Source organism: Colletotrichum navitas, assembly GCF_030913465.1.
Source record: "Colletotrichum navitas strain CBS 125086 chromosome Unknown LY79scaffold_14, whole genome shotgun sequence".
Taxonomy (NCBI): Eukaryota; Fungi; Ascomycota; class Sordariomycetes; order Glomerellales; family Glomerellaceae; genus Colletotrichum; species Colletotrichum navitas.
The window spans coordinates 492,073-519,892 of record NW_026850560.1 but is presented as its reverse complement, the minus strand read 5'-3'; the positions used below and the strand labels follow the sequence as shown (position 1 = coordinate 519,892).

At 54.2% G+C, this 27,820-nt stretch overlaps 10 protein-coding genes across 10 annotated transcripts; 3 read left to right on the top strand and 7 right to left on the bottom strand.

The window, feature by feature from the left end:
- Window positions 1–1,028: 1,028 nt before the first annotated feature.
- Window positions 1,029–1,300, top strand: LY79DRAFT_546243 (uncharacterized protein). The gene has a single exon (XM_060557218.1). The coding sequence runs from the start codon at window positions 1,043–1,045 to the stop codon at window positions 1,268–1,270; it is 228 nt and encodes a 75-aa protein (XP_060416826.1). The 5' UTR covers window positions 1,029–1,042; the 3' UTR covers window positions 1,271–1,300.
- A 2,940-nt stretch (window positions 1,301–4,240) lies between these two features.
- On the bottom strand, window positions 4,241–5,084 carry LY79DRAFT_94460 (uncharacterized protein). Its single transcript, XM_060565235.1, has one exon. It carries the CDS (start codon window positions 4,947–4,949, stop codon window positions 4,422–4,424), a length of 528 nt encoding a protein of 175 aa, XP_060416825.1. The 5' UTR covers window positions 4,950–5,084; the 3' UTR covers window positions 4,241–4,421.
- A 773-nt stretch (window positions 5,085–5,857) lies between these two features.
- Window positions 5,858–11,233, bottom strand: LY79DRAFT_510520 (DNA-directed RNA polymerase II subunit RPB1; the record flags this gene model as incomplete). Its single annotated transcript, XM_060554173.1, has 3 exons — window positions 5,858–5,908; window positions 5,960–10,813; window positions 10,877–11,233. 3 exons carry the CDS (start codon window positions 11,231–11,233, stop codon window positions 5,858–5,860), a joined length of 5,262 nt encoding a protein of 1,753 aa, XP_060416824.1.
- Window positions 11,234–11,832: 599 nt separating this feature from the next.
- On the bottom strand, window positions 11,833–13,922 carry LY79DRAFT_627655 (WD domain-containing protein). Its single transcript, XM_060562130.1, has 3 exons — window positions 13,423–13,922; window positions 12,172–13,367; window positions 11,833–12,002 (listed from the first exon to the last, which is right to left on the bottom strand). Exons 1-2 carry the CDS (start codon window positions 13,797–13,799, stop codon window positions 12,314–12,316), a joined length of 1,431 nt encoding a protein of 476 aa, XP_060416823.1. The 5' UTR covers window positions 13,800–13,922; the 3' UTR covers window positions 11,833–12,002; window positions 12,172–12,313.
- Window positions 13,923–14,381: 459 nt separating this feature from the next.
- Window positions 14,382–15,653, top strand: LY79DRAFT_667803 (tRNAHis guanylyltransferase; the record flags this gene model as incomplete). Its single annotated transcript, XM_060563438.1, has 7 exons — window positions 14,382–14,395; window positions 14,450–14,539; window positions 14,595–14,771; window positions 14,829–15,001; window positions 15,067–15,155; window positions 15,214–15,318; window positions 15,435–15,653. 7 exons carry the CDS (start codon window positions 14,382–14,384, stop codon window positions 15,651–15,653), a joined length of 867 nt encoding a protein of 288 aa, XP_060416822.1.
- A 528-nt stretch (window positions 15,654–16,181) lies between these two features.
- LY79DRAFT_667802 (uncharacterized protein) lies at window positions 16,182–16,859 on the bottom strand (the record flags this gene model as incomplete). Its single annotated transcript, XM_060563437.1, has 1 exon — window positions 16,182–16,859. The coding sequence occupies one exon, from the start codon at window positions 16,857–16,859 to the stop codon at window positions 16,182–16,184; it is 678 nt and encodes a 225-aa protein (XP_060416821.1).
- Window positions 16,860–17,344: 485 nt separating this feature from the next.
- On the bottom strand, window positions 17,345–19,617 carry LY79DRAFT_546229 (homocitrate synthase). Its single transcript, XM_060557217.1, has 8 exons — window positions 19,263–19,617; window positions 19,176–19,201; window positions 19,036–19,108; window positions 18,774–18,982; window positions 18,373–18,723; window positions 18,253–18,319; window positions 17,941–18,198; window positions 17,345–17,879 (listed from the first exon to the last, which is right to left on the bottom strand). Exons 1-8 carry the CDS (start codon window positions 19,339–19,341, stop codon window positions 17,506–17,508), a joined length of 1,437 nt encoding a protein of 478 aa, XP_060416820.1. The 5' UTR covers window positions 19,342–19,617; the 3' UTR covers window positions 17,345–17,505.
- Window positions 19,618–20,842: 1,225 nt separating this feature from the next.
- Window positions 20,843–22,194, bottom strand: LY79DRAFT_94305 (uncharacterized protein). Its single transcript, XM_060565234.1, has 2 exons — window positions 22,142–22,194; window positions 20,843–22,083 (listed from the first exon to the last, which is right to left on the bottom strand). Exon 2 carries the CDS (start codon window positions 22,040–22,042, stop codon window positions 21,305–21,307), a length of 738 nt encoding a protein of 245 aa, XP_060416819.1. The 5' UTR covers window positions 22,043–22,083; window positions 22,142–22,194; the 3' UTR covers window positions 20,843–21,304.
- A 94-nt stretch (window positions 22,195–22,288) lies between these two features.
- LY79DRAFT_588427 (uncharacterized protein) lies at window positions 22,289–24,918 on the bottom strand (the record flags this gene model as incomplete). The annotated part of the gene is made up of 6 exons (XM_060560917.1): window positions 22,289–22,716; window positions 22,767–23,304; window positions 23,362–23,623; window positions 23,674–24,390; window positions 24,461–24,552; window positions 24,835–24,918. The coding sequence occupies 6 exons, from the start codon at window positions 24,916–24,918 to the stop codon at window positions 22,289–22,291; spliced, it is 2,121 nt and encodes a 706-aa protein (XP_060416818.1).
- Window positions 24,919–26,153: 1,235 nt separating this feature from the next.
- LY79DRAFT_94049 (cyclin-dependent kinase regulatory subunit) lies at window positions 26,154–27,098 on the top strand. The gene is made up of 5 exons (XM_060565233.1): window positions 26,154–26,456; window positions 26,536–26,680; window positions 26,734–26,792; window positions 26,853–26,891; window positions 27,030–27,098. The coding sequence occupies exons 1-4, from the start codon at window positions 26,353–26,355 to the stop codon at window positions 26,881–26,883; spliced, it is 339 nt and encodes a 112-aa protein (XP_060416817.1). The 5' UTR covers window positions 26,154–26,352; the 3' UTR covers window positions 26,884–26,891; window positions 27,030–27,098.
- The last annotated feature ends 722 nt before the right edge of the window (window positions 27,099–27,820 follow it).

Sequence of the window (27,820 nt, the reverse complement as noted above, 5' to 3'; positions counted from 1 at the left end):
GACCAAATGGGCAGGCCGACGACCAATACGATACGAGAAGAACTAGGATCAGCGGGCAGTTTAGGAAGACAGGCCAAAGGCAGTCACGGGCCATCGCAACATTGGCGAAGCTGGCACGCGCGCTATGGTCCGACTTTCTCTCCGTCTTGTTTTGTTATGCCCATGATCCCGGGTACGACAGGGCAGGGCAGGGCAGGACACGACGGGATAGGACACGCTCGCCGGATGTAACCCGTCCGTTTGAGTCCATGTCATCGACAAGACAGAGCCACCAAAAAGAAGATGACGGTCGACTGCGTGGGTACCTCTGGTGAGAGAAAGCTCCCCACTCCCTCAAAAGGCAAGGTGAGACGAGACGAGACAAGACAAGGCCAGGGAAGGGAAGGGCACTGCAAGAAGAATACCTAACTAAGTAGGAGGAAGATGGGACGAACGATGGAAATGACGTGAGCAGGAGCAACAGCTTGCGGGACAGGACAGGACAGGACACGATTCCAAGGGAGCCCTACTAAGGTAAGGTACGTGCGTACACCCCTGCTGGCCCTAGTCTGTCATGTGGGCCGGGAGATTGACAGGCCGACGGCACCGCAGCCCCTGCTCCTGCTCTCTCCAGCTTTATTGCTCGCTGTGCTGTTTATTTTGCGTTGTGTTGTGCTAATGTATGCGGGGTGTGTAAGTCGGAAATTGCAACATGTACGGAAAAGCAGCAACGACATCACACCCCCTTCCCTTTGCCTTGTCCACCGCGACCATCTTCACCTTGGCTCACCCCCCCCGCCTTACCTGAAAGGGAGCTACCCCCCTGACCTGGTCTTCTTTCGAATCTCGGTAGGGGAAAAGGGCAGGAATGGGCCAAAGCTCAGATGAAATCAAGTCCACCTGCCACCGGTGACCGGGGACACGAGAGCGTCCATCTGTTTGTTCAACTTGACGCCCCCCCCCCCCCCCCCCCCCCAGCCCCTACCATGCCACCGCTCCAGGTACCTGGCGTTAGGAGTACAGTGACCCGGTTTTTGGAAGGCCCATCTCGGGGCTAGTCTGGATGACCTTTCCTCCTTGTCCCCCTCCTTCTTACCGTACACCCGCGACCCGGACCCCGTCATTTCTTAGTGCCAGAAAGAGGAGTCCAGAGAGGCAGGATGAACGAGGAGAGATGGATGACAAGACGAACGACGTGCGGCGGGCAACCAACGACTACCCATCACCCCGTCCGTGCGTGCCTTGCCTTGCCGCGTCTCTCTCATCTCAACAGAGAGACTGGGGTCTTTAGTGTAGGAAGGTACCTAACTAAGTCACGCATGCACGAACTCTGCTTTATGCTTGTATTCTAGTGACACCATACGGATACCACGGATACCATACGACACCCTCATCATACCTACTTAGGTATGCATCCGCGCCTGCTTGTCTGACTGACAACGTGCCGCACACTTCAACCCGACGTCAACTGGGCGAAAGCACACGAAAACAATACGCACTCACTCTATTACGTCTAGTCTTGCGCCCGCCCGCCCGCCCGCCCGCCTGCGCGCGTACACGCACGGGCAAGCATACGACTGTCTCCTTTCGTCTCGAGACGTTGCGTTGCCATGCTGCCTACGCAGTTCCGGACACGCCACATGGTCGTTCGTAGAGCCCCGGCTCCTTTGCTGTCAATGACCTTGTATAACTACTCATCTCACCAAGAGAACACCTTGATTTGTGTCAAATGGTCTCATTCCCATGTCGTATTGGCACAGCGTCGCCATGTCGACGTTGGGTTTCGATTTTCCCCCTCCCCGCCATGCAAGCACTGCTTCTTACCCGACTCACATTTTACTGGCACTCGGACTTTGACCAGGGACCCAAGCAAGCTCGGTGAAATGGGGGCGGGGCTGCCTGCAATAGGAAAATGGATGGCCGTGATGCGAGCGGGTTTCCCGATCTGCTTCCTTCGCCAGCTCGGATCTCTGTGCCAATAAGCGGAGCACTTCACAGGTTGCTAAGCCAGCGGGAAAGAGAGGGGGGAGAGGAACAGACGAACAGACGGACAGACAGACGACGATATCTGATGAGCGGCAGCCACGACGGGAATCCTGACCCGTCCGCCTCGCACTGACCATTCCGTGGCCGGCACACACACAAAGGTGCCGCCTAGGGTTTGGATATCTTAGAGAGCTCTACGGATAGGCCTTGCATATACCGAAATGCTAGCATTTAGCAGACGGGGTAAGACAGCCGCAAAGTTTGCCCAACAACCCCGAAATAACCAAACCGTAAGAATAGCAACCGGGATGTTTGTGCCATTGTTTCCCAATGATTTCCCGTCCGAACACATTCTTCACTGACGTCTTCGGCCTGCCAGACCAGCCAGCGTGCCTACGAAGCATGAGCACAAACACCGTCACCTCTGCCCGGTCCCATGCTGCAGTGACACACTACCACGGCTACACACAGACCGAGCAGCCAGGGGCTGTGTCCATCTTCAACGGCTTGGCCAGCGTCCTTCCGCTCATTGCGGATCGTCGGCCGCCACCGGCACACCCTATTCCTCACCCTCTACCCCCCATGTGCTTTGGGGGTCGCAAAGCAAGCATCCTGACAGGTCCATGCCTGTCTGGTCGGCCGGCGGCTATGCACATCGCTTCAATACTGCATAACACCAATCATGGACGTCGGAAAAGATCACAAACCTCCTTCATTGTGCGCAACACTGCACTGTGGTCTGCATCTTCTGCTAATCACCATCATGGTTGAACCACGCCGTCGACCTGCAGAAGGATAGCCCGCGACGCCGCGATACTCCCCCCCTTCCTTCCTTCCATGTTTCTTGCAGTCCCTGCTGTCAAAAAGCAAAGCAAGCCGAACCCCAGCACCGCTCTTCTCTCGCCAGACTGAGCCCAAATCAGCGATGAGAAGCGGATTTGAGCCCGCTACCCGGCTGCTGGCGGTTGGGCGAACAGCGAGGGTGGCACGGTGTGCCGTTGATCCCCGCCCCAAGCATTTCCTGTCTGCCTTGCCCTGCCTCCTTCTCATGGGCCCATGTCCAGATGGCGGAAGGATGAGAACGGCAAGAAAGGGTGCGGGTGTTCGAAAGAAACCCCAGGCTGCGCGGCAATCCTCCGCCCCCATTCGCGAACCTCTCTTCTTGCCTTGCCCAATGTCCCGTACTATATCAGGGGTAGGGTCTGCCCTTGTAGTGTACATGATCGGTCTTTGCGGCCCACGGTTCGAGCGTTTGGCGCTTCGTCCGGTCTCTTGACGCCAGCTCCCCCCCCCCCTGTTGGTTTGACAGCGCGCAAAGACCGCCTCATAGTGGATCCGCGACGCTCAATGCCCTTTTCTGCCTATTCAACTCTTCTCTTTCGAGCCATTGTTCCCCTCTCGCAAAGACAAAGGCCCGTTTTCTTTGCACATCTTGTGGATCAGATTTTCTGTTGGGGCCCCTGCTCGCCGGCTCCGGCTCCCTTGGCCCGCTGACTGGGTCCTTGTAAGACCCGAGACCAACGCGCATGACAATAGGCTGTCCCCAGTTTACCGCAAATTTGGAGCCCACAATCGGTTCTATGCAGTGGTCGGCAAAGGCGCCTGAGCTGAGGGTGTTCATCGTCAGGTCAAAGCAAGAAAGGTGAGGAGGAAACCCCGGCGAGGAAATGGCGCAGGACCGGCTGTGTCTGTCCATCGGTCACGGCTTTGGTTGGTGGTCTGGCCGGCCGGTTTAAGCAACCAGCCCAGCAGTCATTCTACATCACATCTCGTCGAGCCAACGCTCCACGTACCTGGTTGTGGCATCTTATTTCTTCCGTCGAACCCGCACTAGGACTGGCAGTGCCGCACGTCCATGCATGTGCGCATGTTGGGACCAACCACTTCCAAGAGGCGCGCTGTAGCGTCTTCACGCGCCCAGCGCGAGACAACGCGTGAATCAGACAGCGGTCCCTCGATGGCTTGTTGGCGCGGCCTTACAAGCGAGCGCCCATTCGCTTACTGTCATGGCCCTCATCACCACACACTTTGCCCACCCAAGGAACCTGCATGGGCTTTTTGCTTTTCCACTTCGTCAATACAACTACGGTGCTAGCCATGCAGATGCCAGAATCAAATTGCCGCGCCTATTACGGCGATGAATCGCCCTATTTGAGTTGCGGCTGATGTGATGAGACTAGGGTTCACGAGATGGAGAGTGAAAGAGAAGAGGAGTCCAGGAAGATGCATCTCTCGGGCATACCCATGATACCCATGAGCTATGATCCATCCATCTTGCAGATGCTGTATCCCTCCCCAATGTCTAGAAAGGGCCAATGCCCGTCTCTGCCTTTGCACCACTCGCTCCTCACCTGACAGACCACTCCCCTCCCCCCATCTCGGTCCAGAATGGGCCACATCCACTTGGCTGCCTTGCCCGGCTGCCTATCCGCGCCAGGGGAAGGAGCAACAAGGCCTCACAACAAGACCGTACCTTGCTCGCACGTGAAGAGACAACAAAGTAGGGGATGCAAGAGGGCGAATGAAAGAAAGGAAAAAAAAAAAAGAAAAAAAGAAGAAGCAGATACCGACTTGATGCCCGCCCAAAGTGCGGGTGGCGCCGCTGTCGTCTGCGCCGCCAGCTTCCTAGATCCTCCCCCCCCCCCCCCCCCCTTCTTCACTTTCATGCCAAGCGCGCATTCCCCTCCCCACCGTTGTTGCATCTTGGCGTTTTTAGAAAAGAAAAGTCCTCGGGCAAATGCAATTTCCTTGTGACGTGGGCTGGGCCCCTTTGCTCGAGCCCATTTAGCAGAGCCGTTGTCTGACCCGTGGAATTGGGCAACAAGCAGGAGGAGGGCGCCACCCAGCGACACTAGGTATCCGGAGTGATTGATGGCCGAGGTCGCGGTGCCCGAGGCTCGTCTCTCTCCAGCGTCGCGTCCGCCCTTCCTCAGTCTACGGATACATATCTGCATTGCAGGCACCGACTTTATGACTCTGCGCATCGTACGCAGTCGGCATGCAGGGTTTCATCGAGATGGAGATCCAGGGCAAGGCAGCAGCGGCGGCGGCGGCAGGTCCAAGGACCGGGACATCATCAGGCACCAAGGGGTGGGACGGCACCGACTGATGACATGTCGTGGAGGGCATGAGCAGGCAGACAGACGACAGTGGCAGCAGGTATGTCTTCACAAGCGGCAAAAGTCACGACCACGGCCCAGAGTGGCAGCAAAACAGTCTAATCCATTTCAGAGGCGGTCATTCGGATATAGACGATGGGGGGGATCAACTCTCCGTCTCATTGCGAGAAAAATTCCAATCTGTGCTTTGCGTCTTCATCCTCATCTCAAATAAAGGGGGTGCTGGTATGGGTTCCTGTCTCGTTGCCATTTTCCCTTTACACATCAAAACCATATCCGGAGGCCGGACAACACCCGTGACCTCCCCTGCTTCCTCTCCTTCCGGACCGTCCACCCCCTTCGCCTCAATCGCCTTATTGTACAAAAGTCAGCTTTTTACAGAAACCACCGCAAGCTTTTTTTGCTTCTTTTAAGTGAAACTTTTTTTATAGTGATGTTGATTTTTTGTGTGCGTGTGAGGGTATGTTGCTGTCCGCCCTGCTTCCCTAGTGCCGAAGCCTCTAAAGCCATATATTTGCGGCGTGTAGCAATCTTGTCGTGTGCTGTGTTGTCTCTGCGAGCACTTCTATGATGCGTATACCATGGCCTCCACACGAACAAGAAAAGAGTAAAGATGAAATCTCAGTGACAGCCTGCGTCTGTGATGAGATGCGATATTCCAATCAAACAGAACCGGTTAAGCCGTATAATCATTAGTCGGCGTATTAGAGAAAGTGAGAAATAGTGGCGAAACGAGGACGCGCTTGGGTGCATCATCGCGAGTCGACGCACTATTAGTTGCCAGAACCGCCTGGTCCGGGAGTTCGGGGAGACCAGGATGGCGACTGTAGCAGGTTAGACTTTGAATCAAATCAGCGGACACTCGGAAAACTTACTGTTGGCGAGTAGCTGGGGCTGGTCGGCGACTGCTGCGCTCCCGCAGTCTGTTGGAAGCTCGGGCTTGTGGGGGAGTACTGAGCCGGAGAAGTTGGAGACCACGTCGGTGACGCGGGCGAGTACGACGGCGACGTGGGACCAGCCCCGTGGAGGTTAGGGGATGCCGGGCTGTAGTTCGGACTGGCCGGCGAGTAGCTCGGGGAGGTGGGAGAAGCATACTGAGCTGGTGACGTCGGGGAGTAGTGCCTGGGCGAAGAGGGAGATGCCGGCGAGTAGCTTGGCGACGTTGGACTGTAGTTGGGGCTCGCAGGGCTGGTGGGCCGCAGCATAGGCGATGTCGGCGAGAACGACGGCGATGAAGGGCTAAACTGCGGCGAAGTGGCTCCGTAGCGGCCAGCAGCACCGTCCATGAGCGGCGATGTCGGGGAATAACCAGCGTTGGGCGACGAAGGCGAGTACCCGCCGTATCCACTGCTGAAAGGCGATGTTGGTGACGTGCTGAAGGGGCTGGTCGGTCGTCCCGGGCTGGCGCTCGAGTACGGGTTGACAGAGCCGATGCCACCGAAACCACTACCGCCGTACTCAGTGCCGAAGCCAGTTGGAGAATCGGAGCCAGCACCAACAATGGGAGAGAAGTTACCGGCGGCGGGAGAGCTGAGAGACATGTACCCAGAGTCAGCCATGGGTGACCCAGAGTCGTACGGCGTGGCAGCGCCGCCAGCCTCCCCGCCCTTGACTGGCATGCCAGGCATGAGACCCATACGCGAGTTATCGCTAATAACAGTCTCGAGCATTTTGGGATCGAGGAGGACATCGAAGTGACCAGTACCCATGGGTGCCATCTGGCCAAGCATGACGTTCTCGGAGATGCCGCGGCAGTCGTCCAATTCGCCCACAGCTGCAGCCTCGAGGAGAATCTCGACAGTTTCTTCGAAAGAGCAACGCATGAGAGCACCAGTATCGGCACGGTTGATACCGTGACGAGTGACGGCAGAGATGGTACCCCGGTACGTCATGACATCGCAAAGAAGAGCAAGATGTCTGTGGTTGACATAGGAACCGTCAAAGGCAAGCACCTGAGTCAACTCTCGGACCAGAGCCGCTCTAGCCGCCTCGATACCGAAGACTTCAACGACCTGCCACAAGTGGTTGGTGTAGGTACGGTTCGAATCGACACCGTCTACGGCCAAAACCTGGCGAAGAGCGGTTCCGGAAGTGTCCAAATACCACTCTGAGCAACGCTCGTCAGCCTTGGCAGCCAACAGTGCTCCGTCCTCAGTCTCAATAAGCTTGGTCTCCTTGTTCAGGAAAGCTCTTTCAATACCCTTCACGCCACGGAGGGAAAGGGTATCGAGCAGATGGGTCTCTAGTCTCTTGAGCATGACGTCATCTTCGATCTTCTTCTCGCCATCTTCGTCCTTGTTGTCGTTACCGGCATGCATAGGGCGAATGCGAATGATTTGCTCTTCAGCGTTGTTGTCACTGAAAATGACAGCCAAGTCGTTAGGGTACTCCTCCTTGATGCGCCTAGCAACGTCCTCGACGGTAAGCTCCTTGTCGAGAAGCTTCTGGCGGTCCAAGGTAAGACGTAGCAACCATCTGGACTGGTCTTCCGTCTTGTCATGGGACTCGTCGGGAATAAGGTAGTAAGACTCGACCATGTCAAGATCATCAGGGATGTTTGTCGAAGTAATCTCGGGGTCGTAGTAGATTTCAGTGACTGCGGTCACTGAGCGCAACGTTGTGTGCTCAACGGTGCTGCGGAGTGCCTTGGCCGCTTCTTGACTCGCGTTGTCCTCGCCGCTCAAGTAAACAACCATGGAAGGAGTCTTGATATTCTGGGCCAAGTTGAGAATTTCCTTGAGACGAGGGACACCAAGCGTGACGTTCTTAGAAGAAACACCAGCGAAATGGAAAGTGTTCAGCGTCATCTGCGTAGCGGGCTCACCAATGGACTGAGCTGCAATAACGCCCACCATTTCACCAGGGCTGACGAATGCTCGGTCCCAACGGGCCTCCAGTTCTCCCAGGACGTGCTCAAAGGCCATCTTGTTGAGCCGTTGATGGCAGGCAATGCGCTTGAAAGCAAGTCGTGAGCGAATCTGGGCCTTGAAGAGGATCGTGGCACTGTAGTCGGCTTCCTTGGAGATTTCATCGTTGCCGCGGACAATAGTCATCCGTTTGAGCATTGCCTGAACGGCCGGGATAACGTCCTGCGGCCGCAAATCGCTTCTCTGGAAATCCTCGACAGCGAAAAGCTTCTTGGAGGTTTCCATAAGACGAACAAGGTTCAACGGAAGCTGCATTGTTTCATCATCCTTCCTCTTGAAGTTGATCTGGCGAACCTGCTTGCGATCGGCGAGGAGAGCTTCGAATTCCTCGTCCAAGAGCTGTTGAACCGACGGGTCGCCCGCTATTTCATTGCCGTACTCGAGCCACTCGAGCTCTTCGGGTCTGTTCTCGTCCATGATATCAAGCCGGAAACGATCAATGAACTTCTTGTCCGACATGTTGAGGTGATCCATACGTTGCTTCTCGATGTAGATGGCATCCAGGCCATCCTCACCGTACAGGAACTGCAGAATATCTCCGAGAGAGTTTCTGACGGTGCCGTCGTATTTAGCGCTGACGTCCTCGAGTGCCTTGACGAGACGGCGCTGGATGTAACCAGTTTCGGCAGTCTTGACAGCAGTATCGATCAAACCCTCTCTACCAGCCATGGCATGGAAGAAGAATTCACTGGGCGTAAGACCACGAAGGTATGAGTTCTCGACGAAGCCGCGAGCCTCGGGAGAGTAGTCGTCTTTGGTGAAATGTGGGAGAGTGCGATACTTGAAGCCGAAGGGGATACGCTTACCCTCGACAATCTGCTGTCCAACGAGAGCAGTCATCTGGGAAATGTTGATGGACGAACCCTTGGAACCCGACGAGGCCATGGTGACAGCGTTGTTCAAGTCCTTCAAACTCTTCTGGGTGGTGGTACCAGCCTTGTCACGGGCTGTGTTGAGAGCCTTGGAAACCTTGCTCTCGAAGGTCTCACGGATGTTCATACCGGGCAGAGGCTCCAGTTCGTTAGCGGTAGCTTGCCTTGTGTACTCCTCGACCTCGGCCTTGTGCTCGTCAATGTGGACCTGAACCTTCTCAATAGTGACCTTGTCGGGGATCGTATCACCGATACCGATACTGAAACCGTTGTGCAGGAGCCAGTAGTTGACGACTTGCTGAACTCCGTTAAGGAACTTCATAGCCGCCTCAGGACCGTGCTCGTTATAGACGATGTGAACGATACCGCCACTAGCAGCACCAATGTTCTTCTTGGAAAGCAGACCGTACATGATCTGTCCAGACTGAATGAGGAGACCCTCGTCCTTAAGGGGGTTATCCTCCTTCGAATCCGGAGCGCTGTGCAAGCTGACAATGTTGGGAACTGCCAAGCTCATAATCTGTTTGCCCGTCCACCTTGGTCTAGGCCGAACAATGGCGGGCGGAGGAATGATGCCGTCCCAGTTGGGAACCCAGAGCATGATGTTCATGACCTGCTCTTTGGTGAGAAACACATCACGACGGCAGAGCTTGTAGGCGCCGGCAAGAGTATCTTGCACAATACCCATCAGAGGACCGTTTCTCTGAGGAGAAACAATGTTGATGGGGACCAGGCAGAGCTCCCTGACCTCAGCCCTCGTCTCTTCACTTTGGGGGACGTGAAGATTCATCTCGTCGCCGTCAAAATCGGCGTTGTATGGCGAGGTGACGGACAGGTTGAGACGGAAAGTCGAGTAAGGCATGACGCGGACTCTGTGACCCATCATAGACTCCTTGTGAAGAGACGGTTGACGGTTGAAGATGATGTAATCACCAGTAATCAAATGACGCTCGACTTTCCAGCCGTACTCGAGCGAAATTTGACCGGCGCGGCGGTGGTGACGAAGGTCAATTCTCGTACCATCGGTACGGATGACGTACTTGGCACCTGGATGCTCGTTGGGGCCGTTCTGTACAAGCTCGTGGAGTCTTCCAATGTTGTACGGAGTAACCGTCTCTGGATAGGTCAAGGTTCTTGCGATACTTCGGGGTACGCCGACTTCATCGAGAGAAAGGTTGGCGTCACCAGTGATAACAGTACGCGCTGAGAAGTCGACACGCTTTCCCATCAGGTTGCCACGAAGACGGCCCTCCTTTCCTTTAAGACGTGCGCGAATGGCCTTGACGGGACGTCCACTCTTCTGTAGGGCGCGAGGCTGCCCGGCAATGTCGTTATCCATGTAAGTGGCGACGTGGTACTGCAGCAACTGCTCGAAGTCTTGCGCGATATGAGCAGGCGATCCTTCACGAATAGCTTGTTTGACGTTGCTGTTGGCTCGGATGATATCACCAAGCTTGTAGGTCAAGTCATCTTCGTTTCTCAGTCCTTGGCCAGTACCGTCCATGGAAATACTGGGACGCACAGGCGGAGGCGGAACAGGAAGGACAGTGACGATCATCCACTCTGGGCGGGCGTACTCTAGGTTGAGTCCCATGTCTCTCAAATCGTCGTCGCTGATGCGACGCAGAATATTGTGGGCCATCTCCGGAGTGATGGGAGGCTCTTCCTTCTTCTTAACGCCATCTTCGCCTTGGGCTTCGAACTTTGCAATCAGCTGCAAGGCCTTGTGCCGCACCCTAGGCTGAATGTTGCCACAGCCACCGTGGTTAACGGGAGCCTGCTTCATGTTCAGGCCATACTCTCCATCGTCAGGCTTTTGTTCCTTGACCTCGTTTTCGCATCGAGTCTTCTTCTTGCAAATGTTCCAAACGCGGTTGAAGCGAACCTTGGGGTCTCTCGTGTTCACTGCTTGGAGAAATTCAGGGTCGCTCTGAAAAGCCAGGTTAGCACAATCGAGTCAAGGCGGCTGTCAAACATCGTAGAGTAGACTGACTCTATCGGCCAAGACCTTGCTGCAATTATGGCAGACAATCTCCAGAACCTTCTTGACTTTCTTGATGAAGCCAGGATGGTAGACGGGCTTAGCCAGCTCGATGTGGCCGAAATGACCCGGGCATTCACCCATCGCCTGGGAGCAGGTCTTGCACTTGAACTGCCGATCGATGGAACCGAGAAGAGGGTCGTTCAGACCGCCATCACGAGGCTTGGTCCGCGTCTCGTCCATGGTCTCCGGGTAGACACAGTGGCAGACGCTCATGTTCTTGATCTCCTCGGGAGCCATGAGGCCGAACTGAATCTCCTCGACCGTCTTGATCGGCGCACTCGAGTGCGTAAAGTAAAGGTTCGCCATGTTGACGGTGTTTCCGGGTCGTGTGGTGAGGAAAGTGTTGAAGGGTATTCACAAGGTAGGAGATCGAGAAAAAGGGCAACACCCGCCGATAATCGTTACGTGAAGCTGAGACGTCGCAAACAAGGCGCAGAATAATCGGAGAGCAAGAATCTATCGCGCGAAACGCTTTTCGAGATGCAAAATGTCGGGGAAGGTCGTCCTACGATGGCGCTCTTGACTACGCCAGTCCCCGGCCAGCGGCCCAGGAGAAGGTTCCACTGATCCTCCCAATCGCCGCCACCTTCAGAGCGTCGATAAATCTAAAGGCGAAAAAAATCGCGGTCGTACCTAGTCGTATACCGAGACGAAAATGAGTGTGCGGTCCAGGGGCGCGATTTCCGACGCGCTTGGTGATGGGCGATGCGTGGGTTGACGAAGTTGTAGATGTGAAGACCGTGGAGGCGAAAGTGAGGAGCGAGGTCAGAAACAAATCTTGCCTTGGGGCGGCTGGCGCAGCCTGGAAGAATACGCTAGCCGAATTCGGCAATCACCCTCCTTTACCTTCCTCAGACTGGCCACGCGTGCTCCAGGTCGAGGTACCCACAATCCCATGAAACACACCAAAATCAATGCTGATCTCAAGTACCTTTACTGTGTCGTATCCTCGCATACCCGCCCAGGAGGAAGGAGGTACCAAAGGAGGAAATGTCACGGACTGCATCTCAGCTCATGAGTAGGGGGAGACTTCTCCCATGACTTATGCGACAGGGCAAACAATACCACCAACTAGGTAATTACCTGGGCACTGAGGCTCGTTACCTTTGACTACCTATTGCGTTGTGTGTACCAAGTAAAACTCGGAAAAGCACCAAGCAGCTTGGGAAGCACTCGAGTCCTTTAAACTACATACATCACATTCACTGTAATCTCCGTGGGCAGTCGCGCTAAATTCTTGACAGGGCCCCGCACACCAACGAAGCTCGCCCATGGCGAGGCGATCCAACGCCATGTCACGCGTGTTGGGAACTCCCCCAAACCAACCCAAACGAGGCGCAACTGCGAGCTCATTGCAAAAAACAACAAGGGTATTTGGTATTTGGTCTATCGTCTTCTGCCTCCCCTACCTGACCGTCCCTTTCTTGAAGGCATTTTATCCTCTACAACTTCGCTGTCGGGTATCTCTCCGTCCACACCCGGACTTCTTCTCCGCATGGTCCCGGTCGACACAGCAATGAACTCCTCCTCGCTATCGCTCTCCCCGAGATCAAAGAGAATGGGCATGCGAAAATCGCCTGTTCCGCCAGAGTGCCCGTTCACGATAGTCGAGGTAACAACATCAACATCCTCGTCCTCCGCGTCCAACCGCCTCTTCTGCAACTCCTCCTGGCCGTAGATATCGAACTCGTCCTCCATCTCCTCGTACTCCTGGTTCTCCTCGACCTGAGCAAAGTCGGGCGCAAGCCTGGACCATTTCTGTTCGGGTATGACGGACCATATGTATATCCTCCCGGTCTCGAGGCCGCACGTTGCGATGAAAGGTCGCTCAGGATGCCATTCCACAACCCCCTGCTCTTCTTTGGGGCCGTCCAAGATTCTGATGAGCCCTGTGCTGCCGATGCCTCTGTCCCAAACGTATATCTCGTGGTTGTTGTACGTTGACGCGGCAACGTACTCAGAGGCCGAGCTGAACGTAACATGGTTCCATGACAGCCTGTTGACTTGATCTGAAAACTTGTGTTCCTCCGTAAAGTGTACCGTGTCGAGGTCGAGGTCTTCGGCCGCAAGGTTCGGGAGGTGAAATGTTCGGACGATACGATCCTGCGCATTGATCAGAAGCACCCTTCCAGAGTTGTTCAGACGCAACGTTGTAATGACGCCGCTGCAAGGCTTCTCCGAGTATATTGTCTTTCTGGTTTTGACATCGATGACATTAATCCATCCCTTATTTGTCCCCGCCAAGATATGCTCGCCCGTGGAGGTATAAATGGTGGAGGTTGTCATCTGCTTCGCGTCGTCCTTCAGCTGCTTCTCAGTGGGCTCTCCGTCTATGTCGGGTCGTTTCGGCACCGAGCTCAAGGGGTACTTGACATCAGTGACGTCTGATACATCGACAAGAATCGCCTGCTCCTCGAATATTGAGGCGACAAACTGGTGACTTGGCGCGTTAGTGAGGCTTTCGTCGCTTGACACAAGGGACATCCTAGGCTCACTGATTGAATGGGTTGAGCTCCGCGATGTACGCCGGAGCTCGAAAGCGGACTTCACGATACCGCCTGCCGTCCTTTAGATCCCACAAGACGGCCTTCCACCCTTGACACGCCGACAATAGGTAGCGGCCACATCTTGACCAGCTCAGAGACGTGATGCTCCTATGGTGACCCCGCATCTTCCTTGCCACGCCCATGGTTTCAATGTCCCAGATGACCACTGTGCCATCGACTCTACCAGAGGCCAGGAGATCGCCGGATCGGTTGAAGCGCAAGCATGTCGAGTGGCCCGACCGGATCGTATTAGTGTTGTTGATTGCATTGATGGCTTCGACGGCGGCGATGGCCTCATTCTCCTCGTTACTGAGAAGGAAGTTCATGGTCGCTGTTGTTTCCGGACCGGGGGGAAGGCTTTGAGTGGAAGAAAACCTGACCCGCGGATCGGGTGGGCTGGTTGGTTTTGTTTCCGCAGAACAGAACGCAAGCTCATGGTTCGCTGAATGTCAGCCGTGCATGCGGGACAGACTTTCTTGTGTCTGCAAGGCTGAGGTGCTACAGGGGTCGGGCCCGCAGTTTTAGGCGTTCAGGTAACAGCTTCAAGCCGCTGGGCCCACTGGGGCAGTTGACGGCTCTTGGGTTTCCTTCTGGAAGGGGAGTTTGGAGGTTGTTTGGAAGATTACACAGTGTAAATCAGGCCGAATGCACGCATATTTCTTTTCTTACCTCCTACAGTAGGACGCCTAGATAAACCACGTTGACCCAGCCCAGGTGCACAGTTCCACAAACCAGAAAGCCAACGAGCAGGTTGGGTTCAGCACCGGCCACGAGTGCTAACCAAGACACGGGCAGCAAACTACCCCTCCCCCACCATCCCGCCTAATAGGCGAATTCTGTCTGAGAGTCACCCGCATCTGCCTCCCTGCTTTATACTGAGAAAGAAACTAGCCTCATAGTCTTTCATCATGGCCAACTCCAAGTACGATTCTGAACTTCCGTCACGAGCATATATCACTTTCTAATTCTACTACAGATTTGAATACGTCAAGAACTTTGAACAGCCTGACTTCCTGCTACCAAATACTTGGATTGTTGTCCGCATAGACGGGAGAGGTTTCACAAAGTAAATGTGGCTTCCAATTCGGATGCCAACGCGCACTTGACTGACCGCGTTGTAGACTCTGCGCCAAATATGCATTCGAGAAGCCAAACGATAAGAGGGCGCTCGACCTCATGAACGCCGCTGCAAGAGTGGTCGTGACGGAGCTCCCGGACATCACCATTGCGTATGGTGTGAGCGACGAGTACAGCTTCGTGTTCCATAAGTCATGTACGCTGTTCGAGAGACGAGCGAGGTAAGACTCCCTTTTAGGTTGTGCAATCCTCCGGTTCTCGCGACTAACATGGCTCAGTAAACTCGTGAGCACAGTAGTGTCAACGTTTACGGCCAACTACATCCACCTGTGGTCATCATACTTCACCGACACCCCGCTTTCGCCCCCTCTCCCCAGCTTTGACGGCCGGGCGGTATGCTATCCCACGGTAACGAACCTAAGGGACTACATGAGCTGGCGGCAAGTTGATTGTACGTACCCGAGGCTGCGGCCTGCCTTCTCGCTTTCATGCGGGGTCATTAGCTGACAAGCCAAGGCCACATTAACAACCTCTACAACACAACCTTCTGGGCTCTCATCCAGCTAGGTGGTCTTGAAAACAGAGAGGCGGAGAAGCTTCTGGCCGTAAGACCACTTCGCTCCGGGACCCGGTCGGAACCTTACCTCACTTACTCTTTTGCAGGGCACTGTCTCCGGAGATAAGAATGAGATACTCTTCTCAAAGTTCAAGATCAACTACAACAACGAACCGGAAATGTACAAGAAAGGCAGCGTCGTCTTCCGTGATGTTAGTCTCCCCTTACGCCTCCCTTCCATATCCCTCATCTTAGCCCCCACATCCCCTCCCTTCCCTCCCCCGTGGCTCATAGCCAACCCACGAAACCCCCCCTGACCGCGCAGCAGTACGAACTAGTCGAGCCGGGCACGCACAACGCCGCCGAGGCCGCTGACGCGATGGCCGAGCCGGAGGAGCAGAGCAAGACCCAAGCGGAAAAGGACAAGAAGAAGAGGAGCAAGGCCAGGGTCGTCATCGAGCACCTCGATATCATCAAGGACGACTTTTGGGACCGGCGGCCGTGGCTCCTTTCCAATAAGCCTGGAAAGACGCCCAAGGAACCTTGAGCTAAAGCCGTCACGATGTGTGGTCCAGGGCTGCCGCATGAATGAAGATCCGGTCTGTTCGAATGTCGAAGGGCTCACAACTTAGTTAGGTATGCTGCGCAGGGCCCGAGGGGAGACACCGCCGCATCGGGGGCCACTTAAGATGGAGATGTTGGGCCCATCCAGGTTGAAACTGCCGCATGGCGTAAACGTGTCTGTTGTTATGGCTAGCAGGCCTGAAGCCGACGCCATGCCCTGAGCGTTTATCTATACCTCGCTCGGCTCTAAACCGCTTGTTCCCAAGAGCCGCTAATATGGCGCCTTCGCCAATGCTTTAAAAGTCCTTGCGCCGTAGAAAAAGTCTACTGCCAATGATGCTCTGCCGCCCTCGCGCGTGATATCAAAACCCTTGAGGGCTTGAATGCACGACCCTTTTCTTATTGCCATGGGATGATGGTGAAAGGTCGGCACGATATCGGCCCACCTCAGATCCAAGCCGGGTGGGTATCTGCAACCGGCCAATATGTCGAAAGATCAAGACGCTATCTCTCATCCAGAACCACCCTTCTTCGCTTTCCTCGCTTCCCTCTTGGCCTTCTTCGCCTGCCTTCTCGCCCTCCTCTCCTCCTTGGACTCTTTGCGGTCCCGGTCCCCCGAAGAAACCTTCGATACCTTCTTTGCACCTCTAGCTTGCCTCCTCGCCTCCCTGGCCGCTTTCCTTGCCCTCTTCGCGGCTCTCCTTGCCCTTCTATCCTCCTTCGTCTCACCCCTATCTTTCTTCTCCTTCTTCCTCTTCGGACTTGCTTCCGCCTCGCTTTCCAAGCTTGTCGTGGTATCCTCGCTTTCGGGTGTAGAGGCGCCGCTATGCTCCTCCACAGCCTTTCTCTCGTGCTCTTGAATCGTCCCCTCCAGGAACCCGCCTCGTACAAAACTCGCGTACAGCATCCACTTCCCGCCGGAAACCTTTTCGATCTGGTTCAACCGGCCCTGCGTTACTGTTTGCGTCACCTGGCCTTTCTTTGAGGTGTCCAAGCCCTGAAGCTGCTCGTCGAACGCATTCATCCACCACGTGTCGCTAGTGAAGTGTGCCTTGGTGCCTAGGCCTTTTGTGTTGTCTTTGCGGTTCAGTAGGAGCGGCTTCGCAAGCCCGATAGAGTCGTCCGTGGCATGAAGTGAGTGGCCTTTGCCGCGCCATCCTTGCGCCGAGAGGAGGGCATGCGCGTCCATCTTGGGAGGGTTGTTGCGTCAAGGCTCGTTTCGATCGACTTTTTGTTTCGGTGTCTTCGTGGATGAATAGCAATTTTCGAAGTCTATGAAGCGATGGTCGGTCGGCTCTGAAATGTCATGAGCGCGTGCATAGAAGTGTCATGGTCGAAGACCGTTTTGGTTCCTCTTGTTGGTTGACCGGCGGGAGGGAGGATTGTTTGCGACAGGGTCCCTGAGCAAAAAGTTGTCGGTGGACTGGATTTTTCTTTTGCGCTTATCTTATCTTAGCTCAGTCACTCACCCCACCAATGCTGAAAGTGAGGACCAGATACAATCAGATTACTCCGCGGCTAAGCGGATTGATTTGTACAGTGTCTCAGTGGGAACTCGAATCACGGAAGACATAGCTAGCTACGTCTTGTCTGAGTCATCTTGTTACCATTGCTTAATATAAGCGCATCCATCCTCACAACCCAGCACGGAAAGAAAACAGACCTTAACTATGCCCTGGAGGACATATATAAATAACTAACGTCAAATCAAGTTTGAACGTTTCTTCGTTGATGAGATATCTGTACTAAACACTTTTGTAGCTCTTCGCTCTATGGTTGTACAAGCAGCTGCCCCGATTTTTTTGGTGTCCCAATACGCATCCTGAAAACATTATTTACGCCTTGACCTTCTTAGCAGCGGGCTCCTCAGCGGCTTGGTCCAAAGCACGCTTCTCTGGCTCGCTAGCAAGTTCCCTCTCCGCCTTCTCAAATTTGGCCTGCTCCTCGGCAGTCATGTTCGGCAGCAGCGGCTTCTCTTCACCCTCCGTGATATTCAAGTGGAAGGTACGAATAATCGAGTCTGCATCGTCGATGGCAATCGGCCTGACGTCTGCTAGGGCCTTGATCTTCTGAGTGACGACTTTGATCTGAGCGTCGGTCATGGTCAAGCCAAGCTGCTCAACACGGCTCTTGATAGCGTTCCATCCCGTCAACCTTGAGGCGAAGTGGACGTATCTGCTCATGCCGAAGTCGGCAGGGTTGATGATCTCTGTAAGCCGCATTAGATTACCCTCTTTGACAACACAGCGTTCAGTATTGAAGCGACGTACCATATGTGCTAGGGTTGTTAAGGATGGCCTTGGCGTGGATACCGGCCTTGTGAGTGAAGGCGCAGAAACCAGTGATGTAGTTGTTGAAGGGAATGTTGATCTCAACAGCCTCGGCAACGAGGTCTTCCAACTCCTTGAGCTTGTGCAACTTGTACTTCGACTTGGTGTACTCAGGGGCGGCGACGATCATACGAGCCATGAGACCTCCAAGGGGGGTGATACCGTTACGCTCACCAATGCCAATGACAGAGGTGTCGACTGGGAACACGCCGTTAGCAACCAGGTTCGCAGATTACTCAGTAGATAACTCACTATGGGTAGCACCGGCCTCGAGAGCGCAGTAGGCGTTGGCAATGGCGCATCCGGTATCGTTGTGGAACTATGTCATGTTTTAGCAGAGTTCCTCGTCGTCCGAATGTAGACGCGACTTACATGAGTCTCGATGTCGCAGCTGACGACGCCTCTCAGGGTGCGGACAAGGTCGTAGACCTGTCTGGGGCTGGCGCAGCCGACGGTGTCGGCAATACCGACTCTATGCACACCAACCTTGTCGACGGCGCTGTAAACGGAAAGCAGATCGACGAGGTCGGAACGGAAGGAGTCTTCGGATGAAAAGCGGATCTCGAGACCCTTGGACTTGACGAACTTGATGACCTCAATGGCGGTGTTGATGATGTATGTCATGTCCTTGCCGTGGGAGTGTTCACGGAGGTAGGAGGAGGTGCCAATAACGACATCGACGCCGTCAACACCGGTCTCAACAGCAAGGCGTGCATCATCCATCTGCCCCAGTTAGTGTTCGCCCATTCTAGCGCGTTCGAGAGGCTTCGTACGTGGCAGCGGACGTGCGTGAGAATCTTGGCCTTGAGACCGAGCTTGCAGATGGCCTCACAGTCCCTACGGGACTGCTCAGAGGCAGCAGGTGAGGTGAGCTCGATGTAGTCAACACCGAAGTCGTCGAGGGCCTTGGCGATCTTAATCTTGGTCTCGGTGTCGAAGAAGGCGTTGGCAAACTGCTCGCCCTCTCTCAGAGTCGACTCAACTGCATGTCACACGTCAATAGGTGACTCAGAAAAGCTGGATGGCTGTACATACTGATCTTGTATCGGTCGACATTGCTCAGGAAATCGCCAACCGGCTGGTAGGGGTTGCTGTGCTTCTGCTTGGTCTATGCCGTCGGGTGTCAGAAAAATTCGTCACCGTCGAAGCGGTTTTCGGAGGTAATTGGTCCTTACGGGAATAGCAGTGTAACCTGGGTGATCTGGATGCCAAAGAGTCAGTCTCGTCAACACCAGAATCGCACACAAGCTTGCGGTACGCACTAGCCTTGTCTCCATTGGCAGCGCCATTGGAGCCGTTTGCGTGGCCATTGGAGGCCGGTACGTCAGAAGTAGGGCACATTTTATATGATCATGTACGGTATGCTGTGTAGGCGAGTTTGTTCTTTGCAGAGTGCGTATCCAAACGTTGGTTGGCACCAAAAGTTTATAACTGAATTTCGGAAGGCCTGTTGAGTCACAAAATCAAAAAGGTGACTCAAAGGCTGGAAGATCGACCTAGATATACAAGGAAAGACGGGAAAGTAAAAAAGAGAAAAAAATAGCACGCCGGGCGAGGCGAGGCGAGGCGGTACGCAACAAGGTGTGGATTGGGCGGGATGGCCAGTGATGGCCGAGGGCGGCGTTTGCTGCTCCCAAGAGCAACAACCAGTCGCTGTGCGAAGAAAAGAATTTTTCCCACTCTTTGGCCCCGCTCAAGGCACATCCCTGGCCACGCTGCGCAGCGTGTGCCATTGACTACCGGTACCTATTTCCAGGGCCAGTGTCATTTCTGTACCTCTGTACCCCGCTCGATGCCACCTGAAGTGGGCTGCGTTAGACAGCCATTATTGGCTAGATACGTCTCCATGTGTTGCACCGGCCAATCAGTCCCCCGTTATTGGAAGATCGATCCTCGTACATCAAATGCTAGACTATATGCGGCAATTCCACATGCTGCCGCTTGCCCAGATTTTGGACCGTGCACGCTGCCGTATCGGCCCATCTTGATTCCTGCCGCTTGCTGATGGTCTTGCAGCAATGCAAGCCCTTATTGAAAGACACCGCCTTTCGCCCATCTCATGATGTCTGTCCGGTCAGCCTCTGTCGACAAGGTCCCTGGAAACACAGTGTTAATCAGATAGCGAAGCGTCCCTGGCGTCCTGCAGCAACGGACCGCGTGTTTGCACTGTTATGTTGTACTTGTATCCTGTTGCCTGAAGCCTCAGCCTAATGAGAAATGTTACATTGATTTATCCCGCAGACGGAAACTTGCGAAGAAGTTCGGTAGAGTTGAGCCGGTACCCTGGCTCTGCTGGCCATCTCAGACGGCCTCCGAGCAGACAGAGTAGTTGAAGGTGTGAAGGCCAACATCTCCCAGCCTAGCTGATACTAGTGGTGAGACTCACCGCGCTTCATTCGGACCCCAGCCCAGAAAAGAAAATCCGACAGGCGTACCTAGCTGCATTAGCAACGCCCTTTTCAACGCATTTATTTGTCCTCCGGTTGCTGGGGTAGACGCTGCTCCATTCCCAGAGGGTCCACAGCTCAATGATGGATCCCCAGACGACGTCATGCAAGCACGGATGGCCAACGCTAACCCGCGTCTTTTTCACATCGCTAAGAGACCAGAAAGAAGAAGTCGCCTATCAAATGATGAATGCTAAAGTTATCGCGTGCCTTTGAAGCCTATTTGCGACACAAAGAGACAATCCCCAATGTATTCCAATCACCAGGCGGCTTGTAACCCTATGTATGCTGTTAAGTGGTAGCACTTCTTTAGTGAATATCATAACCACATCACTGGCAATATAACAAGCCATGATGTCCGCTTCTCAACCACTCCCCCACACACAAGAAGGCTGTTACCGCATTGCCGATAAAAATGGTGACTTCTTATGATGGTTCATATCTTTTCTATATACTCGTCGGTTGACTCAACGACATGAATCGTGCGGCATAACCTACCGGCCTCAACGCCATCTCATGCACAGATGCAAAATTATATACCTAGATAGGACCCTGATGGCGCACGGAGCCTAAATGGACATATAGACGAGAACTTAATTATGACTGACGACTCCTTTGTGTCTTCGCCACATCCTCCCGCCCAGGTGATATCACGATGTTTGCAAGCCGGTGTAAAGACCTGCGGTATGCGCACTGCAAACGCATCGAAATCCCTCTCAGCCACTGTGTTTGCAATCATCATTCGACTCATTGTCTTCAGATTCCTTGAGCTGGGTTGTCAAGCCAAAAACTACCCGACCGAACGGCTCAAAGCCGATGAGAGGCCCAACATTCAGCAGCATAGCACCCGTCTAACCCTAGTCCTGTCTCTCTGCCGCATTGTATATTCCATGAGAACTGTTATCCTCGGCACTCTTGTCATGCTGCTGAAAAGGGCTTTTGAGTTCACAGTGAAGACGACTCTGTGGTTGCATGCGCTGGCCGGACTGAGACCTGCAATGCCTGCCCATTTGCTCGAGCTGAATCGGTTCGCGCGGCTGCTCGCCAAGGAGCGCCATGTTGCTCATACCGGCTACATGTGGCTGCAAATCTTCACACCCATGCTGTTGCAAACGGTAATGCTGCGGTGCCGCTAGGAAGCCAGACCGCACGCCTGTGTCTGATCCGCTCTGCTCCATAGGTCGAACCTGTTGTTGAGCAGCTTTAACCCGCAATCGAGTCTCGGCAGTCATAAGAATATCTCGAACGAGCAGTGAGGCCGTGTTGTGTAGGTTCATCTGCTCGTACCCTGGAAACTGGAAATCATTGAAAAGCACGACTTGAGGTGGCGGGCTGAACTGAGGCAAGTTGTTTCTCTGTCGAACTTGCAGATGTTCTGGATGAGAATGCAGGCGATGTCTCGGTTGAGTCAAGGGTTCCCGGTAGTCAGCCGACGGAAAGTCGACCGAGGAAGCCTGATATTCTTTGGAAAGCCCCGTCACCGCAGTTGGCTGATTGGAAGCGATTAATAACTTCTCGTCGATATAGACTGGAGGGACCAGGGGTGGGTCGATTGGCGGGTAGATAGTTAAGATCCCCTCATTGGTGAAATACATATGCGACTGGCTAAATGGGTGCCTCGGCCGTGACTGGAGTGCTCTTCTGAATTCAGCTTGGTCCCAAACATCTTGCAAGGTCGCTGGAGGATCACCTACAGCCAAGGCGGACGTATCACCGTTGACCTGATTGTCCCCCCAGCGCGCTTCATCGACGACTTGAGCGCCTGACCAACCCTCATCAGCTTCACTGATATTTGGCAAGTTGTGAAATGTGACAGCCTGATTAGCAGTGGCCAAAGGCTCCTAGTTCTTAGCCACGTGAGCAAGCACCGTCATCTGCTCCAGCTCGAAATCTGCACCGCTGGGCAACTTTTGACCCTTAGGCAGAGCGGCCGCAACTGATACTTCAATGTTGTTGACAGCTCCAGCCTGAAGCTGAGCCTCAAAGATTCTAGCGCCGAGGGGCAGCACCTGTCCGGGAACAGGATGAGCCTGATAAGCAATCTGACGGTTGACCAACACGAACAGTTTCCACTGGCGTCCCTCTTTCTCCAAGGACGATGGAACGACCAGAACGATCTGGACTCTCGACTGGCCGGGCGGCATGTGGACCGTCACGGACTGTTGTGTCTCTTTTTCCAGAGGCAAAAGAGTTATCTCGAAACGGCGCTCGGCATTGACCATTGGGTGCGTCTGGATTTTGAGGCTGGTGATAAGTGCATCTGCAGCTCCTGTGGGTCACGTCAGCTACGTCGCGGGCTGTGCTTCATATGGAACGTACCTTTACCCGGGGCACGTCTTGCCTGGTCCCATAGAGGCTTCGATTGATGCTGTATACCGTTCGTCTGCGGCTGAGGCTGCGCAACACCGATAGGCTGAAAGGTCGCGCTGGACAGGCTCGCAGCCTGACCACCAGCAGGTGGCGGAAAGGCAGAAGGCGTGCCAGCGTGACCGGGTGTCCCTGCCGGGGAAGGACGGGCGGCGTCCTCTCGCTTGATGTTGTTGACCACGGAGGGACTTGGGGAAGCGACGGAGACGCTGCGAAGTCTGTCCATCCCAGCCGGAATAGCTGGAAGCCCACCCTGGCGCGTGGCACCATTGGCGATCGGTGTCTGGTCGCCGATATATGATCCAGCCGAATGGGAAGCTGGAGGCGCAGGAGACTCTCCCGAGTCGCTCTTGCCACCGACGTGAATCGTAATCTTCTTGGAGGTCGTAGGTTGCTCGGATGCCGGTTGCTGGACCTTGAGCTTGATCTTTGGCTGTGCAGGCTCTTGAACGACCGCCTTGGCCTTCTTCAACTCATCTTTGAAGAACTCCTGTCCAACGATCAGCGCCTGAAACAAGTAAACCGCTGTTGTCAAATCAACACATACCTCGAGCTCCTGGGCCAACTCGTAAATCTCACTTCCCTCCTCATTGTAAAAGAAGGCGTTCTTCCAGAGCAAGCTAGCAGTCTCCTCGAAAGCGGCCCAGTTCTTGAATTCGCTGGTGCCCGTTGCCTCGTTGCGACCCCTGACACCTTTTACAGTCTTCTGAAGTTTCTTGAGAGAGATTGGCTCTTTCACAATCCTGTAGTAGTCTTTCAGAACACGAGGGGGAAGGTTAACAAAAGGCTCAAAGTAAGGCTCTTGACCACTAGATGCAACGTCAGCGAAGCCCATGGCGATGAAACGGTGATCACATACCCATCGTCTTTCTTGCGCAGCATCTCTTCCACAATCTTCTCCTGGGCAGCCTGGAAAGTGAGACCCTTGTAGGGGACGTCCTCGTACTCGCAATCCGGGCGGCTGGGCGTGACATTTCGTGTATTTGCCTTGCGCGGCGTCGCGCCCTTGGCCGGCCTACCCGGACCTCTACGGCGGATGAGAATAGTCGCGGGCTTAGAGGTCTGGCTACCTTCGTCATCGTCTTCTTCGCCCTCGGCGTCATCTTCCTCGTCGTCCTCTTCGTCGTCCTCATCTGCATCCTCATCTCCATCAGGATCGTCCTGTTCAGATGACTTGATGGCAACTTGAGACTTGCGCCGGCTACTTGCAGGCTGGGGAGCGTGATTCTCATCGTCATCTGCGTCATTGACAGCGTCCTCTGCAGGCAGGGGGGTTGGGACGGCCGTATATCCACCTCTCGCGTATGCAGGGTTGTATTTGGTCATGAAGTTACTCAAAGCTTTCCGGACTCTCTCTGCATCTTCGAAGAGCTGACTCCCGCGAGGGTAGAACTCCTTAGCATTTGACACCATGCGCTTGCAGTAGCTTTCGAGTTCTGTAAGGGTTGGGAAATCGCCGTTGTCGAGCTTCTTCTCGATCATAGTTAGGGAGATGGGCATTTTCGTCTTCCTGTAGTAATCGGGATTACTATCCCTATCGGGCAGCGTCTCGAAATAGCCGGATACTTTGCGTCCACTAGAGCGAATTTGAAGTTTAGCAATCTGCTTTGAACCCATTGGGAGGATGACCGTAAGAGGTTGCTCACTTCTTGTCCGCAGTCCGGCGGATCTGATCGAGGAAGAAATGGCCATAATCGGTGGTAGACTCGACAGTCTCGTGCTCCTTAAGATTGTACTTCTGTGAGGTGGTAGATTCGTCAGCTTGACTCCGTGGAAGCAACGCAGAGTATACTCTGCGTAGGCATGAGGACATGAATGATGAGGAATGAGAGAGAAGGTGCTATCTAAACAATATTCCACTTGGCAAAAGGAAAGTAGAGGTGTGATAATGGGAGGGGGAGCTCCATGGCTGGCAAAGGCCATGCACAGTTGCGAGCCAGGACGCGTAGTATGAATGAATCAAGACTTCCGTCGACAGGGCAAGAAGTGCGTGGTTGAGGGCAAACCGACAAAGACTTACTGCAGCGAGCTTCTGCTTCTTTGCATTTGGCTCTTGGGCATCCGTCACGCCATTCATGGCTGACGATCTGCGCTTGTTATCCATGGAAAACTTGGGGAGAATTGTTGCAGGCGCATGCGCAGTTGATTAAATGAGTAACAAAGGGCTACTGAGAACGATTGCGCGTGCAATGGCTGGTGGCAGTATGCGACTCTGGGCGGAAATGCGATGGCGATGCTGCAATTGCGACGGGTTTGCGAAGACGCGTCGGTTTGGAGATGGGGTCGGGAGGATTGGTTGGCGCGGCGCAAGGTTGTTTGCAACAGGGCTGCAAGCTGAAGCGGCTAGCGCGCAAGGAGCTAAGGTAGGGCCCCGGGGAGTATTGCAGCTCTCCCCACGTTTCTTGAACCAGGATGGGGGTAGCTTTGGAATCTACAAAAAGCCCAGGCGTTGGTTGTGGGAAAATTTGGGCGCGCGGGTTATTGTTGCACGATGGTGGTGTCTTTTTTTCGGATGCTAGCAGTAAGAGGGGATTTTTTTCAACGGGGATGGGCGAAAGATGCGCTGGATTTTGGGGGATGGTTGTGGGTTAGGCTGGCTATTGCACCGACTGACGAGTCGGAGTGGAAAGGTCCGGGTTGGTTGGATACTTAGGAAGGAAGGGACGAAGGAGGGTGCGTACATACCGAGGCATTTGAGTGCCTCAGGTCCATACTCTTTTGGTGAGGCAACAACCAACTTCTGATGCCAGCTGTCAGACAGTCTTTCAAGCTGGTACCAGATGGCGTATGTGATGCCGCCTTAAGGGTAGGTAAATTGAGGTGGCAGGGATGTGGGGGGGAGATAATAAAACTTTGGCAGAAAAGTTCCACCGCTCTCGGTGTGTTTTTCGTGTGGGTTAATGCACTGAGGGCTGCCTCTGAATTGCGGTGCAATGCAGCGCATGTACGGATGCTACGTACAGCAGAAGGCAAGCAAAGGCGGAATTTGCCGGCAAAACGCCTCGGACTCTAGGGGCCAGAATATGATGGCAGCGCTGGGGCGGGACCGAATTACTGACTGAGATCCTACTTTGTCTACTACCGCTCCATACCGACCTATCTTTTCCCACCCTTTGAATAACAACCCCTCGCTCTTGCATGCCAGCTTCCCTTGGACATCTTGTTCCCTAGCATCAAAGCTCCTTCGCGACTTTATCCCCCACCGAATCAGGGTGCAGCTGAGCCTGTTATTTCAGCGCCAATTCCTGCCTACCCCGCCTGCCTCGTTGTTTACCTTTTTTCTTTCTTATTCTTTTGCCTCCTTCGACTGGGTGTGGTCGCCTGACCTCCCAGAAAACTGGACCCTTCGCGCCTTCATACTCATTCCGCATCAGAGAATATATCGCCAGCTCCCGACAGTTTCGTCCATCGCTCGACCTCTCTGCCCTAATTGAGCCACCTGCCGGTTGCCTTTGCGGTAAGGAACCGAGACTCGACGCCGCCATCCATCCCACAGTCCCCAAGGCATATAAGACAAACCCACAGAACGGCTTCCGCCATGGATATCGACATGAGCCGTCGCAACAAGGTCCCGCGGCCTTTGTCCGACTCGGAACGAGCCCGGTTGGACGAGTTCATTGACTCTATTCACTACTCGGCGCGGTATGCCTGTCCACTGCTCCCGCGTCAACGCAGCCCAAGGGGGGAGCAAACACTGGGCTAACTTGTTTGCCTCGTCCAGATACTCTGACAGCGAGTACGAGTACCGTCACGTACAACTGCCCAAGGCCATGCTTAAAGCCATCCCAAAAGACTACCACGATTCTTCCCACGGAACCTTGAAGCTGCTATGGGAAGAGGAATGGCGAGCACTCGGTATCACTCAGGTACGGTATTGTTGCGGCCCCTAGGTCATCGGAGGCGCTAACGTCGCACCCAGAGCTTGGGTTGGGAACACTACGAGGTGCATGAGCCGGAGCCGCACATCCTACTGTTTAAGTCAGTCTACCCCCTGCAACAAATTCACGGTTGCCCATTGCTAATAGCAAAACGCAATAGGCGCCCTCTCAACTACCAGCCTCCCCAGTGATCCGCACTGCGAAGAGAAAAGCCTCGTTATCCTGCAAACGCAGTACACATCCCCGCTCACCGCTCAGCAGGCTGCTGCCTGGGCGATACTCTCGACGACACGAATGACGGCCAATGATGATGGATATTTTCTCTTTACAAAAGCAGGAGAAGAGGCCGAGAGAGGACAATACCTCGTCTTTGCAGACCGCAGCAGATGGGATAAAGACGGCGCATACCACCAAGGTTGTTGCATTCATTTGGGCGGTTTGAGTCATCGGGGATCTGCTAGTGTTGGACTGTTTGCTGTCTGTTATATATATCTTGAAAGTTGAGGGGCCTTGGTGGGGTCTATCATACAGCGCCGACGGCTATCTTCTATGCCACGCCGCCGACGCTGATGATGAGCCTCGACAACTACGAGGCCGGGACAGGCTGTCGATGAGCGCACGCTACCCTTGGGGTGGTAGAAAAAAGAAGGGACAGCGTGTCGGTTGTGTAGATAGTCGCTGTTGGCTAGTACCTGCATAGCTTGACAGACGACAGTAATGGTCAGAGGTTAGGAATCAGGGGATAGAAACATGAAACTAATGTCGTGCTACCAGAGTCACAAATACTCGCAAGGTGACCTTTAAAAAAGCCAGAACTCATCTCTACAGGCATGTCATGTCGTGTGTTCCCCCATGACGTGAGACACAACAATAGGGATGCTCAGGCACGCGAAAATGCTCGGGCACAACTCACATCAATCTCGGGTATTGATGCATCAAAATGATGGCACGTGGAAGTTATTGTCATCTCTTCACTGCAGCTGTTGGTCCGAGCAGTAAACAAATCGCATGGCAGCGGCAACGCGAGACGTCATTTTGCTAGCAAAGTCGCGGTCCGATGAACGGACACGATTTTAGTCTCTTTTCTGTCAGTGGTTTGGCGTCCGGTGTAAAGACATGTGCAAAACG

What these genes read in the sequence shown, in the direction of transcription:
- LY79DRAFT_546243 (XM_060557218.1), top strand. Translation starts at nt 1,043, where the DNA reads ATGACCTTTCCTCCTTGTCCCCCTCCTTCTTACCGTACACCCGCGACC.
- LY79DRAFT_94460 (XM_060565235.1), bottom strand. Translation starts at nt 4,949, where the DNA reads ATGCGCAGAGTCATAAAGTCGGTGCCTGCAATGCAGATATGTATCCGT.
- LY79DRAFT_627655 (XM_060562130.1), bottom strand. Translation starts at nt 13,799, where the DNA reads ATGAACTTCCTTCTCAGTAACGAGGAGAATGAGGCCATCGCCGCCGTC. An exon ending in GAGCTCAACCCATTCAATCA is followed by an intron (nt 13,368 to 13,422) that starts GTGAGCCTAGGA and finishes TAACGCGCCAAG; the next exon opens with TCACCAGTTTGTCGCCTCAA.
- LY79DRAFT_546229 (XM_060557217.1), bottom strand. Translation starts at nt 19,341, where the DNA reads ATGTGCCCTACTTCTGACGTACCGGCCTCCAATGGCCACGCAAACGGC. An exon ending in CAGGTTACACTGCTATTCCC is followed by an intron (nt 19,109 to 19,175) that starts GTAAGGACCAAT and finishes CCGACGGCATAG; the next exon opens with ACCAAGCAGAAGCACAGCAA. An exon ending in TCACGCACGTCCGCTGCCAC is followed by an intron (nt 18,724 to 18,773) that starts GTACGAAGCCTC and finishes TAACTGGGGCAG; the next exon opens with ATGGATGATGCACGCCTTGC.
- LY79DRAFT_94305 (XM_060565234.1), bottom strand. Translation starts at nt 22,042, where the DNA reads ATGTATTTCACCAATGAGGGGATCTTAACTATCTACCCGCCAATCGAC.
- LY79DRAFT_94049 (XM_060565233.1), top strand. Translation starts at nt 26,353, where the DNA reads ATGGATATCGACATGAGCCGTCGCAACAAGGTCCCGCGGCCTTTGTCC. An exon ending in TCTATTCACTACTCGGCGCG is followed by an intron (nt 26,457 to 26,535) that starts GTATGCCTGTCC and finishes TGCCTCGTCCAG; the next exon opens with ATACTCTGACAGCGAGTACG. An exon ending in CCGCACATCCTACTGTTTAA is followed by an intron (nt 26,793 to 26,852) that starts GTCAGTCTACCC and finishes AAAACGCAATAG; the next exon opens with GCGCCCTCTCAACTACCAGC.